Source organism: Coptis chinensis, chromosome 3, assembly GCF_015680905.1.
Source record: "Coptis chinensis isolate HL-2020 chromosome 3, ASM1568090v1, whole genome shotgun sequence".
NCBI classification, from domain to species: domain Eukaryota; kingdom Viridiplantae; phylum Streptophyta; class Magnoliopsida; order Ranunculales; family Ranunculaceae; genus Coptis; species Coptis chinensis.
In genome coordinates, this window is record NC_141458.1 from 124,162,931 (window position 1) to 124,179,267 (window position 16,337).

At 37.2% G+C, this 16,337-nt stretch overlaps 2 protein-coding genes across 9 annotated transcripts; both read right to left on the minus strand.

Moving 5' to 3' along the window:
• Nucleotides 1-233: 233 nt before the first annotated feature.
• On the minus strand, nucleotides 234-5,137 carry LOC147514151 (putative sodium/metabolite cotransporter BASS5, chloroplastic). 7 transcript variants are annotated; one of them, XM_086597566.1, is made up of 9 exons: nucleotides 4,936-5,137; nucleotides 4,814-4,884; nucleotides 4,674-4,735; nucleotides 4,467-4,573; nucleotides 4,100-4,293; nucleotides 2,618-2,870; nucleotides 1,667-1,920; nucleotides 1,516-1,598; nucleotides 234-517 (listed from the first exon to the last, which is right to left on the minus strand). In XM_086597566.1, the coding sequence occupies exons 1-9, from the start codon at nucleotides 5,043-5,045 to the stop codon at nucleotides 446-448; spliced, it is 1,206 nt and encodes a 401-aa protein (XP_086453692.1). In that variant the 5' UTR covers nucleotides 5,046-5,137; the 3' UTR covers nucleotides 234-445. The 7 variants fall into 7 exon arrangements, with proteins under 7 accessions (XP_086453692.1, XP_086453690.1, XP_086453693.1 ...); XM_086597564.1 differs by having other exon boundaries at nucleotides 4,674-4,753; XM_086597567.1 differs by having other exon boundaries at nucleotides 4,814-4,861; nucleotides 4,928-5,137.
• Nucleotides 5,138-5,255: 118 nt separating this feature from the next.
• Nucleotides 5,256-16,328, minus strand: LOC147514152 (SMAD/FHA domain-containing protein). 2 transcript variants are annotated; one of them, XM_086597561.1, is made up of 13 exons: nucleotides 15,940-16,328; nucleotides 15,679-15,863; nucleotides 15,495-15,598; nucleotides 14,241-14,321; nucleotides 13,732-13,835; nucleotides 13,530-13,616; nucleotides 12,024-12,226; nucleotides 10,200-10,401; nucleotides 10,062-10,112; nucleotides 9,874-9,972; nucleotides 9,043-9,102; nucleotides 7,401-7,522; nucleotides 5,256-6,766 (listed from the first exon to the last, which is right to left on the minus strand). In XM_086597561.1, exons 1-13 carry the CDS (start codon nucleotides 16,231-16,233, stop codon nucleotides 5,458-5,460), a joined length of 2,901 nt encoding a protein of 966 aa, XP_086453687.1. In that variant the 5' UTR covers nucleotides 16,234-16,328; the 3' UTR covers nucleotides 5,256-5,457. The 2 variants fall into 2 exon arrangements, with proteins under 2 accessions (XP_086453687.1, XP_086453686.1); XM_086597560.1 differs by having other exon boundaries at nucleotides 7,401-7,525.
• Nucleotides 16,329-16,337: the final 9 nt, after the last annotated feature.

Here is a 16,337-nt window from a genome sequence, read left to right on the forward strand (position 1 = left end):
CTATTGGAGATGCCCTAAGAGCTATGAGATGAATATTTTTTTTCAAATGAAAAAACATGACCGTTGGATCTTACAAATGGGGGGGTGGGGGTAGAGTAACCCTAACTAACCCTTCATTTTAAAATCAATTCTCTAGGAGTAACTAAGTAATGCTAGCAGGGTTCGACCAGCAGACCTCTGGCATCATCAACTAAAGGTTTTACCAACTAAGCGCTGAGTCACTGCCAACACAGTTGTTCACTATGATGACCAACCACTGTTGTTATTTCTATTTTGTAAAACACAGATATTATACAACAAAAGATGGATGTGCATTGGCCTCTATTCTCTTTCGGCATTTCTATATAAATCAAAATAAAATAGTACACCTAACAATTTTGTGAAGCATCTCTTACAGAATGAACTGTGAACGATTCTCAGTGAGGCGGGTACATCACTTTCAAAGTCATACTGCAATATCCTTCTTCTTAGCCCAGAGCATTACAAGAGAGAATCCCATTAAAGACATGATAACAACCTACAAACAGTAAGAATAAGTAGTTACGACATTTTCAAATTTGCCAATTACTTGCCCATTACTGCTCCATATATGTATTTTAATATCAATAACCAGGTACTCTAAAAACCGTTCAGTACTCTAAAGAGAAAAAGTACATAAAGGGTCTCACATATTGTATATTCTTATACTTCATGCAGTTAATTGTTAATAATTCAGTATTTCACGTCAGCCACATGATGCATAATCTGTGATTTGCAACCCGAGCACAATAGTTTATTCCTTTGAAGTGATGAAAACCTTATGCATAACAAAATGGAATTTCGTTTTGGTACATTGGTACAACTATGATGCCTCAAAAACCCTACAAAAGATGATGAACGTCCAACTTCAAGTTCTTTAGAGTTAAGGGCTATCTATGCAATGCCGAATCCAATTCAGAAAACTTTTCAATGAACGCATTTCTTGTCTTATCCATTGGGCCTTCGGTATGACTTATTATGTCCACATTTTTCTTCAGACAACAAACTATAAGTCATCGACGTATTCACGTAACATTCCAGTTACTTTTAGACATTTTCCCTTCCCAAGATTTTGCTGAAAGTGAACTTGTTCTCTAGGACACGGAATCCAGTTTACATGAAGAAACCAAAAGGCTTCAAAGGCAACACCTTCTAGTTGAACCTATTACCTAACCCCTACTTTACGTTTGTTGTACACTTGTATTAGTATCACAAACAAATGCTTTGAAATTCATATCCAAACTAGTCTTTTAGCCATGTGCTCGCACATACCCAATATTTACAAAAATAATCCAACTGGTGATCAAAGGCAACAAACTTATCCTACAGAGGTGTTCCATAGTGATTTCTCCATCTAGAATCGGGCAACATGGATGGTAATAATCCACAAAAACAGAGTTCATGGATCTACTAGTTCAATTTCCCCTGTTCACATGGACCATACCCATACTTCCTCCAATTGCTGTTGGGAGTAAAAGCGATAAGAAATTTACTCACAGAGATTGCTGGCGGAACACCCACAAGTGGATCTTGGAAGAACCTGTTTGCAAGCGCAAGTGCTAAAAGACTGCTTTGCATTCCTGCAAAAGAACCAATTAAATTATCCGATGTGAATTCAAATAATAAGGTGGGATGGAGATTGTTAAACCTGTCTCATAGGACAATGTTCTTTGCAACGGTTTCACGTCAGATGCATTGCGGAAGGCAAGGCCAGTGAGGAAATATCCAGAAATAAAAGATGTCATATGAAACCCAATAATCAGCAACAAGATGGTTAACCCGAAAGGGGACATAACAGCCTCTATATTTATCGCCAGTGGTGAACCAACACAAAGAGCTGTCACAACCACAGACAGTGCAGGCAACAAGGGCCGAATAGCATCACAAATCCAGGGAAAGAACCTGCTTACCACAGAAAAGAAACTGCTAAGAAGCCCACATGAACTGACAGTTACGGGTAATAGTCCCAATGCAGAAGGGAATATAAGTCACCAGTGGCTATTTGGACACCAAAGACCGTCCAGCAATCAAAGAACAAAGAACATCTGCCCCACCCCCACCCAAAAAATTTAGTAATCCATCTACTCCACTCATTTGATAATCCTATTTGTATCCATTTGACATAACACTCCAAATACACTCACAACTAACTGCCATAGACTAAGTTTTTATTTTCATATACAACTTGGTCACTCGTGCAACTGGATATTTGGAACAAACCAGCACACAACACAAACGACTGCAATGGCATACACCAGTCCAATAAAGGCAATAAACTAAGGAAGTGTTGACCGTCAATAGTCAAAGAAAACCAATGATGGTCTGGATGACTCTAGATGGTCTATTTAAACAACATAAGCCCCTCATTATACATGACTACCATAAACATGGGAAAGATGTAAGGAAGGTGCATTTCAACCTTGTATCAATACATTCTCTTGATCAAAGACACAGATCAAACCATGCTTGTGCAGTTTCCTCAGGCAAATTGGATTCCAGCCAAAACCCACAACATATTTACACCAAAAGAAATGGCACTGTCATGCAAAAATTCACAGAATCATCTGCGGCCCAAAAATAAAGGGGAGGAGGGGACTACCTATTTAGTAGCAGGCCAGTAGCAATGGGTGTGATAACAATCTGCATAATACTAGACACCATTCCTCTTACATCAACTGGCAACCTTTTTCCAATAAGAAATAGCGACAATGTTGGCGTGACAATCACTGCACTAGCAGTAGACAATGAGGTCATAACAATGCTTAGAGGGGCCATATATGGATCTGTTAGGAATGTTGCATAGTTTGAAAGTTGGGCCCCGCTAACGCATGATGTCAACATGATACCTGCACCTGATTCAGAAATTAAAACCATTGAGCTACTTTCTTGCTCTTGCTACTTTCGGTTAAACAAAAACATGATACCTCTGCTTGGTATCCCAGCAAATATAGCATGATTTGGCCGATTAGGAATCTAAGGTGATTCAAGTGCTTTGGTTGTCTTGGTAGTAGGGGTGTCTCTTTTGCGAAATTTTCATGAGTTTTTCATGGGCGATTTTCCGATTTTCCGCCAAAATTCGAAAAAAAAAATTGGATCGGATTTGGATATAATTCTAAAATCCGATCCGATCCGAAAATTCAAATTTCGATATTCTAATGTTCATTCATTTTCTAATTTTTTCCGATATTCTCGATCGTTCATTCATTTTCTAGTTTTTACTTCCAAAAACAAAACAAAAAATAAACCTAGCCGCTATTTCCCCACTTGAATTGGACCACTCTACTATCATTACACCGCCTGCTTTGATATGAAAAAAAAAATGTCATTGAAATATACAATGACTTCGACCAAATCCCCCAAATTCCAATAGATAGAATATTATATAAAGCTACTTTGAGTCCAAGACCATAATCCATTATTTATCAAATACTTCAAACTTCAATTTCCACACACGAAAAAAGATTGATTACAAATACCCGGACCTCAATGAATGCAATGCTTGCTATTGGTGGTGGTCAAGATCAAATAAAAATAGGTTTTCTCGGTAAACAAGTGCGTATTGTTGGTACATTGGTGTTGTGGACATGGTTTTCTCTTCCTACAATGAACATTGGCGTTATTCCAAAAATAATTGAAAGTAAAGAGATCTTTGAAAATTTACCAAGTATTCCGAAATTTCCGAGTTATTCGAAATTTCGAAAGTTCAAATTGGAAATATATTTTGAATCGAAAAAAAATTGGATCGGTTGGCTAGCATATTAGGTTCCGAAATTTTTTTGGAAAAATTCCGAAGGAGGTTAATCCGATCCAATCCGATCCGAAGTCACCCCTACTTGGTAGCTAGTCCCCTCACCTAAATATATTTCGAAGAAGCTGCAAATACCCTCAAACTTCTCTCGATGGTAACAGAGAATTGAGTGTATTCGCATGGTCCACTGGTAGAGCTTTAGGTGCTCTTACCATCAACCTGGATAACTAAAGCCCGTAAGTTGTCTTAGTTTTAGCTCTATTTTAACCGAAAAAACTTTTGCTAAATTGGAAAGGGATACCAAGTGGAGCCGATATGAACTCGATTCCTCACCTAAAGAGTTTGGGAGATTGAAAACTGTCACCGCAATTGTACCAAAAATAAAACCAAGGAGAGGCTTTACAAGAAACTGCCCAACATATCCAGCAAGAATAACTCCTGGTCGGTTGAATGCTTCAATGAAATCTTTTTCACTTGAATTAACACCAACTGCAAACATCAAAAATCCCAGCGCTGGTGCATAATACCTGAAAATTGTATTCCATCAATAAGACAGAACAAAACAGGAGTTGATGACCGCATGAGAATGCTGTGCACAAAGGTCAAGTGCATAATTTTCAGCTTATCTCTAAAATTGAAAACTAAATAAACAAATTGAATCATAAACGCAAGCACTTCCAATAAAGTAAAATTTATTAACCTTGTTGTAAACCAAGTGAAAGAAGGTGGGAAAATAAGAGCCAACACTGTGCTTGCAAGAACTACATGAGGAATAAAAGAATTCACTCCCTTCAATATCTTCAACACCTGAAAGAAACTACATTATCATAAATTAATGAAACCGAAAAAAAAAAACAATCAAACGGTCAACATGCATTTGAAAACTAAATAAAAAAAATAATCTCACCTGGGTCTGATTCGAAGGGTTTGGTGGAACCGGATCGGGTTCGTAAGAATCTAAACTCTTTTCTGATACACATCTAATTACTGTGAATTAAAAAACAAAAGTTTACGTTACGGTGAAAAAGTTAGAGAGTGAAAACTTACTTGGTGAAATTGAATACCGAGATTTTGAAAACCATAGAGAAAGTGAACCTGTGGAAAGAAAGTAAAATGGGGATCAATGAATTAATTAGAAGAGATGAAGTGAGGCTCACTTACCAGGTAATGATGATTTGCGCGGGAAAAGGTGGGTTTGATGCTTTGTAAGGGAATGTGAGGAGAAAATTGTTGGTTGTTGGACTTGGATCGGTGATTGAAGTTTGAGAGCTTGACTCATTTTTTCTCTTCGGAATCTCTTTTAAACAGACAAGAAACTTTCTTTTCAAAGAAGAAGACGAAACGTCTTTTTAAACTGCGTGGACTTTTTTTTATCGGGTCTGCCGAGACATAAAGTGGACAATGGATCTTATAGACCCACTGGGCTTGGTTCAGTCTGCAAGTATAGGTGGGACTTGGGCATTGATATAAGACCGAGCATTGATAGCCATTAGCCACATCAAAACATAACAATAATTAAAAGAAGCCTGTGGCAAAAACATGCATTTACAAACTCCAACACCCACCCCCAAACACCATGCATGACTAAAGCATAAAGCAAGAAAAAACAAGGGATACAAAAGAACAAGATGATACAGAGTGCTCGACTATTCCTCACAATGGTGTTGTTTTCCAGTCAATCACTGCAACTGTTATCCAAGGGAATCTTCTCGCCTTTCATCATTACTATAATCCATTTCATCATCCTTTTCCTCATCACCTTGCTCACTTTCCTCCTGGGTCTCTGATACGGACTTATCTACAGCATCAACTCCACTAACATCATCATCATTATCACTACCTCCCTGTGTATCTGAATCTGAAACAGAAGCCTCGTCTTCATCTCTACCTCTACTAGAAGCACCTCGACTGTACTGTTCATTGAAACCAGGAGCCACAATCTCAATCATCTCATTCAAAGCCTGGCGCTCTTGACTCAATTTTGTGGTGCCAGATGCAACCTGACTCCCGGCAGCTTGACCTTCGGACAACGGAGACCCAGCAGCTTCATCATGATTTCCAGCCCCATCTTTATCTTCACTCCTTGGAGAATCATTTTCTCCATAAACAGAAGGAGCAGTGCTGATTGCCCAGCTACCAGCTACCTCGGAAGTCAAAAGATCCGACGTTCTGATAGTGCCAGTACCTTCCGTATCTTCCATGGCTTTCAGAGAATCATGTGGACTATTTGATGGGGAACAATGAGCATTAAGCCCTTCATTTTCTTGTACCTGTACATCATCATCAAGTAGCATCGTGTCCTCAGTGAAGGTGTTGGACTTGTTTAAATCAATAAGCCTACCACCCAAGTTGGTATCCTTTTCAGGGTTATTTGACTCCAAACAATGAGCACTTTTTTCATAAACCCTTGAGATCCCTCCATCTTCTTGTATCTGCACATCATCATCAAGTAGCATTTTGTCCCCAGTTACAGTGTTGGACCTGCTCAAACCAATATGCATACCACCTAAGTTGGTATCATTACCAGGGCTTTCAGTTTCAAGAACTTGCTCAGTCTCAATGGGGTCTCCCTCCAATTCTGGTGCTGTTCCAACACCCTCAATATCAGAACCAAAAGCACCCTTAACAGAACGATCAACACTCGTGCATTCCAGATCTTGTGTGTGGTGGTCTTCTTCGTTTCTGAGATCACATTCATGCTTCTCAGTAGCACTGCCTTCGTCACTTGTGCTTTCCACTTGTATTCTGTCAACCCTTGGAGATGAAGCAGCAGAAGATTCCCTCACATTGTTGTTGCCAGGAGTTGCTGCTTGTTTTGCTCTGAACATGGATTCATTCCTATTTTCTCGTGCTGCATTGGCATCAACATCAAAAGATATGTTATCATAATTCTCCTCGTCCTCCAAAGTCCTCTGCATTGCTTTCAGTTGTTCTTGTTGCTTTGTAAAGAGGGAAGTTATCTCCTCCGTAGTGGAATAAAATGAGCGCAGCTGTGATTCCCTGCAAGAATGTACATGTGAAAACACCACAGTTCATTATGTTGAATTTCGCAAAGATGCAAGTAAACTTCAGAAATGCCACAGGAAATTGTCACTAGTACCAACAGATTTATTTCATGGAATATCATCAATGAGATTTCTGCTCATAAAAAGTTGCAGCATCAGTGATTAGAAGAATTTTCATTTTTCATGATTTTGCATTTTCAATTTTCATATTTAGTCTAGGAAGTTGGCTACCTGGAGTCCTGGAGAAATAAGTCGTCATTTTTGTATTTATTATTTTATCAATAGCATCAACGAAATGAGTCGTCGCCTAAAACTATTTAAACAACTAAATGAATTAGAGTGTCTCTCTGACATAGTTTTAATCAAGATGATTGAAATCAAACAGGTATGAACACCGTTTCAACAAAGATGATTTCAAGTAGTTTTAAACTCATATGCATCATTGGCAGAAAGTCAGGGAAAAAGATACAATCAGAGCCTGCTGGAAGCAATTGCACTTTGGTCAAAGGAAACTGATGAGATAAAAGTACTTATATATCACAATGACGACAATGACAACGTGAATCTTATTTGTGTATAAACTTATCTCCAAAGTTAAACAAACCCAAGATAGAATGCGCTTTTCTTACCTCAAAATAATTCTTTCTTTTGCACCTTGAAACCTCTGTTTTTCTACGGCAAGATCACGTAGTGAAGCAACTATTTCAAGTTCAAGGGCAGAAACCTTCACCCATGCTTCCTCCCGAGCTACCTGCTAACATCATAATGAAAGATTTTTGAGCTTGGTGAAGGAAGCCATACTGGAGTGACTCCAGGAAATTTTTGAGCGCTGAGGAGCCCAGGGTCATTTCGAACTTCAACATAATCCCTAAATCTATCAGGTTTAATATACATGTTCCCACTCACATTCATTTCAGAAAGCCATGGAATTTGCATTAACAGCTGAACTGACTAAGATTGCAAGTTGAGCATTGAACAAGTAATAACTGAAAATGGGAATGCCTCTAATTAGGAAGTGAACTTCCAGTATAGTGTAGCACAAATTCTTACACGCACAACGTGCAAATATGTGTCATTTCAGTTTTGGTCATTCCATTGACATAAGGACAATGCAGTATCAAGTACAAATAAGTGTAGAAATTTAAGGTTTGCCAGTACTAAATAAGCAAACACAATTTCTTATAGGTTATGATGATGATATCTATGTACGGGGAAACTTTTGCTAAGAAAATATTAATCATAGTGAAGACGGTTCTCAAAGCCCATTCATCTATAGCATGTCAACTCTTTTTCTCCAGCCATATGCTACCCTTTTTGAGTTGTTGTTGGATCCTAACATGGTGATGAGCTGAATAAGACATCAACATTCTATTCGTCTTGCTTGTGAAATCATCAACTCATCTGTTTCCACTTTAGAGCGCAAATCATCAGCAAATGTACGCTTTCTTCTTTGTAAGTGCAAAAATGTGTTTGCCATAGTTGCATGGGTATATGTGTGGGTGTCAAACACGTGTATTGTGTAAAATGTTAGATTCAGGGACTCGGCATAGAATTGGGATAGTTTATACATATATTTCAAAATTTATAGCATCTACATATGCTTATATATGGAGCTGACAATGGTGAGCCTGTGTCGAATCGAATAGGAACCTGAGACGACAACCAGACTCGATTCGGCTGCTTAAACCACATTCCACGAGACAGGTAAATGGCATTTAAAGTCAACATAATAAGTTACATTGACACAGATACATGTGTCTGTATCCGACACGGATACGAGGTGTCTGACATGGCGAAGTATCAAAAACTGAGGTATATTACACACAATATGTTTGTGTGTGTCCGACATGGACACGTGGATACGTATCCGACACGGATTATTTTATATATATATGGCATGTCCATGTAACGTAGGGAAATAATTATAACCTGAAATTCATGAATAGATATAGGAATATAGCATTATATTAGAAAAGTCTTGTGCTTTGAGGGAGGCTTATGAAATAGTACACTCAAAGTCTCTTTGAAGCATTTAACACCACTTTGCAAACTTCTATCAGTGAACATGTATTCTGATCGATAGTATTCGTACTCAGAAGCACTCGAAGAGCATTAACAAAAGAAAGTTGACATGTCAAGTACATCATCCACATAGTGCCCAAAAAAAAAATGCTAACACGCACCAAACTAGTGTAACAGTTTAAGTGCAAAGTGTAGGCACAATGTTGCATTATATATGTTGCAAGGAAAGTAGAGAAGCATCATTGCTACCTTTTCGCTTTCAAGTTCTTTCCCCAATCTTTTCATTTCAATCTCCAGAGCTTCGACTTTCTGTTCCAATGAAATAATGAACATTAAGTTCACGAAATTACTGTCATCAACATAATTCTTGCATAGGCTATGTATCTATACAATGAAAACAGAACCTTAGCCGCCTCATCTCTAGGCTCACCCCTAGAGCCTTGTGCCTAGGGCACTGAGTATCAAATAGGCTTACTCCCAGCGCCTTTAACTTCATAGGCAGGCAAGCAACTACACTTTTTAATGCTACATTTGATAAATTTTAATATTCATGCTGATATCATATTCGTATAGGATTAGATATTAAGATAAAAAACAAACAATAAAACAGTGTTATCAGACCCAGCCCGAGGTTTGACAACCGCAACTACACTTTTTAATTTGCCCAGTCCTGAACCATTTGATTAAACCAGACGGTTTATTTTGAATTATTCATTGAAAAATTAATACGCTGATCCTTATCATAATAGAAATACTTGCCAGTTGGCCTACCCATAGTTGTGATTCCACCTTTAATATAAAGATATTTGATAACAATTCTTAAAACAAAAGTTGCTAGTGGGGTTTGAATTTCTGGGAAAACACAGTACAAACCTTATTGAAAATAGATGATATATTTCTGCTATAATACTTCCTGCGGTTCAACCCAGTCCAACCCACTGGTTAGACCGCCAACCCAGTGACCCGGTCCCCTTGCCGGGTCTGATAACATTGCAATAAAATATTGCGGGGGGTGTGGGGGGGTGGGGGGGACATTATCAAAATCAAGAAGAAAATGTTGTCCAAGAATGGAATGCATACTTTTCTGCCATTTATGGACACTTGCTGCTCTTCTTGAACTTGGGCTTCAAGTTGCCGAACTTTCTTCTCAGATATAACCAAGCTTTCCCTAGTGTCCTCCTATTTCATGAATGCAATCGAGTAAAGTAAAATCTTTAGTAAAGCAAATTTAGTAAAAGTACACAAAGTAAAAGGTGTGGGGAAAGTACCAGTTTAGATCTGACGGTCTCTAAGAGTAGACGACTTTCTTTATCTGAACCCTGGCATATACAGAAAGAGGTTGCTTTTAAGTTCTTTTCCTTTTTAATCAAGAAATAAGCCAAAGTTAACATCGAAATGCTTAAGACCTGAAGTTTATTAATAACTTCTTTTAACTCTCTTTCCTGCCTGGAGGCATTATCGGATTGTCTCTTCAATTCCTCCTGAGCTTCTAAGTGGGCTCTATGCAATGCAGCTCTTTGATCCGCTAAAGCTTTTTCCCGTTCTTCCCTTCTCTGATTTCGTTCTTCATTCAATTGTCTCTCAAGTTCAGACATAGTTGCTTTCTGTCTACAGAAGAAGAAAAAGTCTAGTTACTGATATTGAGCATACCTCCAGATATAGAAATAACTTCAATGGTAATTCTTTATAAGCTGGAAGAGAAAAGGACAAATAACCATTCATGCCCCTCCACCCCAAACAAACCCAGGAAAAATAATGAAAGAATCCAGGCAACTTGATTCAAGTTACTACCGGGTTGGGTTGATGAACAGATCGTTTATGCAATTGGCCCAGTGCTAACTAGGAAACCTGTCCAGTTTATAGTACAAACCGTCAACCCGAACAGTTCTTGTAACACCCAGGTGGGCTCACTAAAATAGTAAAACACCTGGAAGACATATTTGACCAAAAAAATAGACTTCTCTTAAGTCATTAATGAAGTTCTTGTCTGTTTTTTGGCTTTTTGATACTTTTTGAAGAGATGTGTAATGATCACAGCAGTTAATAAAAAAAGGAATTACAAAGAAGTGAACACAATAACCAGCACTCATGGAGATTTCGTCCTCTACCCTCCCACTTCACTGGTGATGAATGTTGAATTAAAGTGTTGAACTACCCATTTTTCTTACCACTTTCAAAGCTTCAATATGCTTAAATATCTATATGTAAAATGTTAGCTTTAAGTTTTTAGTTTGAAGATCTTTTTAGTTGATTGTTTAGTTTGTTACTACATTTACAGTTCTTAAACTATAAGATTGTATTGTTTGGAAAATAGAAGTAGCAAACTAAGGCTTATTGTATAGCATCATGATATGAACTGTTTGACAAAATTCCTCAAAGAAATGTTCATTCTCTTTTTAACTAGTATTGTCTCCCACTGGTTCAACACCAGATGTATCAACGCCATACCCAATCACTACTCAAGCTTTGGCTTATTAACATTTTAATTACATATTAGTTTGGATACTTATTATTTGTTCTTTAAAAATGATTATAGCAAGTTTGCAACAGGAAAATACGTTTGTTTTCATCATATTTCAAATGGTTTTATAATTACTATTAATTATTAAAAATTTAAATAACAACCCACTGGTTCGACCATCAACCCAGTGACCCAGTCCCTTGACCGGTTGGTGGCCGGGCTGGGTCTGATAACTATGGTTAAGACATCCATTGGTATAGTTAACAAAAACTTGAAAATTGCATTGTCAAGCTTTAAGAATGAGAAACACAGAAGAGCAAAGAAGTCCATTGAAGGAACAGGTTAGTCAGCCTGAACTCGAGAACCATAAAACAGGAACTCTAAAGCCCTAGGAAGTTTGAGAAGACCCCTTGGACTCACTTTTAGATAAAAGAGGATTATGCCAAACACATTTTTATCATCAACAGCTAACAAAATGAGAAAAGCTCAAAGAGATACCCAAACTGAAGATAAATGGATAGGCAATAAAGAGTTAATTCCAAGTGGACTTTTGATGCAGGAACAGCCTAATAGTACAATTTTTAACTTTATGTAAATTTCATTTTTACTGCTTAATAAAAACGTCGTTACCATAAATAGTACGATTAGGACGTTTAGTTACTTTAGAAGTATGGAGTATCTATGATTGTGTCAGAGTTAATAATATTAGTTTCATTGTTTTATTTCCAGAAAATGATTAAATGATGCTATCATTAGCAGAAGCACTTACCTATTGATAATTTCATCTGCATCAGTACGCGATTGCATAGAAGCACTTAGTCGTTCATTGAGGTCCACCATGGACTGTTGTCGTTCAGCAGATACAGCAGCGATCTGAACAAGTTCTTTCTGTTTTGCCTCCAATGTTGATTGCAAGTCTTTAATTTCATTAAGATATGTTTGTGATACTGATTCTTTCAGCTCTTTTAGCTCCTACAAGGTATTCAATTCTTATTAATAACCAAACAGAAAGAAAAGAAAGGTAAAGATAAAGACAAACCTCAAAAGACTTATAAAAAAAGGCAGTTGGGAGTTAATATTCAAATTCTAAAGTTAGCTAATTGACTTAGATTTGGGGTGCCGTGATACCTTAGCATCATGCAGAGCCAACTCCACCTCTATGTTTGGTAATTTTTTGTACTTCTCTCCAACTTACCAATAAAACAACTTATTCATCCAAAAAAAATATGTTATTTCTAAAATATACTTCATGCCAACAGCAAAGATGACTGGTGATTTCAAGCTCAAACATGGTGAGAGATTGGAATAAGATATGATGCAAACGCTGGAGGCTCTCTCAATTACACTCAGTGCAAGGAAACTATAAGAGGGAAATGTAGCGCTCCCTCAAATACCAATTGATTGACTGGTGGCATTAAGTTTTTTTATTTGATCGGTGCAACATATATTAACTTTAACCTTCAAACAGTAAACCACCTCGTGCTTGACAGCAAGTTATCCTTGTTCAAATTCCTTCCTTGCTCCGGTGGGTTTCAATCCCAGGTCGCATCACTATAAATCAATTCCTTACTCCTCAATTTTGCTATGCTAAATTTGCGAACATGGTGTTACCATAATTGCACAACATTCAGCTCCAAAGAGCAGTCAGATTCAGATTCAAATGTCACATTTCATCAGAAACAAAGTAACTAAAAATGTGCATAACATGAAAGCAGAATATAATATTCCTTAAATGCAGTAAGCCTACGTGAAAGTGAGAAGCAACCTAAAAGACAACTAAAATAAGCTTTTATCATACGCCAACCGTATTACTTGCAAAATCATATATTGCTTTGTTGTTATCTTCAATCACGTAGGAAAATTGCATGTCACATGTCACCTTTTAAATTCACATTACTAAATTGACATGCAAGATAAGATCATCTTCTTAAAGCAGTAGCAATAGTGTCTCAAGATTTAACTATTTAAGAGCTCATTAGTTTTATGATCACTAATCATTCCCAAAAGATGGAACAATACCTACAGCTTACCGTTGGTTTCACAGAAACTCTCAAGATTGCATGAAAGGCTGTGACACGAATATACCTCATGTTGTTAAGAACAACTTGGTAACCTTTCTAAGTAGGAGGAATCCATTTTCATGTCATAGGAAGTTTTCAAGAAATCAAATATTCAAACAGAAAAATATAGCTAAGAACTCAAATGTGCAGATTCGCCATCACACTAGCACAGAGTATAGATAAAGGGAAAAGAGAAACTTCAACAACAGACGTACATTTTCATGGCAAGCCACAGCTTCCCGCTGTTCCTTGCGCACTGTCTCAATGGTTAGGACATGAGATTCCAATTGCTTCCTTAACTCCTGCATTGTTGGAGATAATTCATAATAAAAAGACAAATCATTACGCTTTCTCGGAAAGAGGAAGATCCATTTTCCAGAAGGTAAAACCAAAGAAGAAACTTGAATTTGAAGCAACCTTGTTGGACCGTTGAAGGCTTCTGACATCATCCAAAGATATAGGACCATCAGGTGCCCCAATGCCAATGCCCTTCAGCCTCTTGCTTTCACTAACAAATTCCCCTTCACAAAAAATGAGAGAGGAAGAAAATCAGTATATAAAGCAAAAAAGGCTAAGAAAATGTCATTTTGACTATAGCAAATAAAAGATTCATAAGCTCGAATAACATGATTTTAGCACGTTTCGTTTGTGATATGGCATTCAATTTGTTCATGACAGCTTTGTACATTAAATAAGCTAGAAAAGGTGGAATCATATAATAAAACATAGATGAGAAAACATAAAAGCGATAATAAAACGTAGAAATGTAGTAAGCAACTAATCAGCAAACAGATACAAAAGACCTAAGTGAGATATATAACAAAGCATTGTTTGTTTGGACAATCTAAAAGCAACATGGAAGACACAAACAAAGAACAATTAGATGAGCTATATTCTATGAGTAATGTAATATGTAACTAAATTACCTGCTTTTCTTTTCAAGGCTGCACCATCCATCGATACTGTGGAATTAAGCACTTCTCTATATACAAATGCAAATGCAAGTTCTGCACATATGCACAAGAAAAAGATGTAATTAATTGCGGTACCAAATAACCAGAAAATTGGCCATTATAAGCATAGCAACATAAAATCATACTGGTTTATCCTTCAAGCCCATATCTTGGTAGCCAATAGCCATGTTTAGAAAGAAAACATAAACAACACTTCATAATTCACAAGCATAGCCACTTGAAAATAGTTTTGGCTTAGAACGTTATCTTGCATATTCCCTTGTTGTAACCAATCCATATGTTAATCCACGAGTTCCACATCTTCATGTTCTGAATAGGATTTCAAGATGTTTTAAATTCTCTCCATGACAGGGACTTCTCTTTGAGGCAAAACGGACAGCAAGATTTGCAGTGAACACTTGACTCTTCACAAAAACAGCTTTCAGAAAGGCAAGACAAAAGTTACTGGGTAAGTCTCATTATACATTTTACGTAAAATATCCAAAAAGTTTAAAATATTTATGATTAGAATTGTAGATATCTATAGGGAATGGTAACATGAAAGACAAACTTGAAAACTATCACATTCCTATAGTTTATCACATATGTCTCTATGAGCAACATTTTTAGCTAAAAACGTGTTAAATATGTCATCATGAATGTAATAAAAAACTCCTAAATAAGCACAACTCATTAATAAGAAGTAAAATAACAGCAAAAAACGTAAGAAAAATAAGTTAATAGATAACAAGGAAAATACACAACGAAATGAGTCACCTGGTCAAAGAGAAGAAATCTTTCTATCCCCAGCCCACCCCCAAAAAAAACCCCTCCTAGTCTGATTCCTTATTAGGGGGCTTGGACCTAATAAGCCATGGTATAATGAAGTTTGTCAACTATTGGAGCCAAAACTGAAACCCATAAAATGAACCACTGAAAGCAAACACATAAGGTGTAATTACATGCTACCTTACACCTACTTAAATCGATAAGTCATACTGGGTTTAAGTCAACAAGGTTAGGATTTAAGAAGCTAGTTCTCATTTTGTGATGCTCTCACAATGCCAACACCTCTCTTCCCATAGATGGAGTAAAACCTAATCTTGTGAATCTATTCAAGGACGATAATCCTTTAAACTAATCCATCTTAGCCAAATCATATAAGTCGACTGAAAGACAAGGCAATATAACCACATTAACGACGGAAAAATAAAGTTTGCTGATTACCATGATCAGGCATAGCTGCAAAAGATACTATATCTCCATGCTTTAATATGGCTCCAGACACATTTTTCTTTAGCTTTTCCCAATTAAGATACGTCCCATTCGTACTGCAAAACACATAATCTAATCAAACAACTCACATAACGACATCTGTCTAATAAAGAAAAGTCTACTTAAAATGCAAAACCTGGTGTCTTTCAAAAAGACAGCATTACACGAAGTAGAACCCTCCTCAACATCCTCCGAACCAATTCTGGCTTTATAGATTCTACAATGCCTACCACTAACCGCATTCGATTCAATACGGAACTTCATATCCTCTTCTAGTCGTCCAATGCAGTGCTCATCCCCAGTCAAAAGAATATTCATACCCTGCCCCACTCATTTCATCAGCTTATATATATATATATATAAATAAATAGACATTTTTATTTTTATTTGAAGTTACCTGAGAACGTTTACGGGCTTTGGGAGAAATAGCAGTGAGAACACCCCAAACACCAGGTTCAGAATTCTGAAGAGGCTGAATAGATAATTTATGAGCAACGGATATGATGAAATCTTTTTGAGTTGGTGGTGGGGTCGGCTTTTTAGCTGGTGTTGCTTCTTTTGGAGTTATTTTAGGTTGGGAACTTCCGTTTTGTGAACATGAGCCTGCTGATGGAGACATTACGACGCCACTTTCTTTAGGGCTTACGCTTGGTTTTGGAGCACTCGGTGTCTCTATTTCGTCTATCGCCATTCTTCAAAAGAGAGGTTCGATTCAAACCCTAAATAAATAAATTCTGAGGTTTACAGTTGCTGAGCTGGACTTAGTGACTTCAATGTTAATGAAGTTAGTAACGT

Bases quoted from the DNA above. Each gene is read 5' to 3' on its own strand.
- LOC147514151 (XM_086597564.1), bottom strand. From the start codon at position 5,045: ATGAGTCAAGCTCTCAAACTTCAATCACCGATCCAAGTCCAACAACCA. The intron at 4,754-4,813 runs GTAAGTTTTCAC...TTTAATTCACAG, and splicing joins TCGGTATTCAATTTCACCAA to TAATTAGATGTGTATCAGAA. The intron at 2,871-4,099 runs GTGAGGAATCGA...TTTCTGAATCAG, and splicing joins CAATCTCCCAAACTCTTTAG to GTGCAGGTATCATGTTGACA.
- LOC147514152 (XM_086597560.1), bottom strand. From the start codon at position 16,233: ATGGCGATAGACGAAATAGAGACACCGAGTGCTCCAAAACCAAGCGTA. The intron at 12,227-13,529 runs GTACGTCTGTTG...AATACCTTGTAG, and splicing joins CTGTGGCTTGCCATGAAAAT to GAGCTAAAAGAGCTGAAAGA. The intron at 10,113-10,199 runs GTCTTAAGCATT...TGTATATGCCAG, and splicing joins AAGTTATTAATAAACTTCAG to GGTTCAGATAAAGAAAGTCG.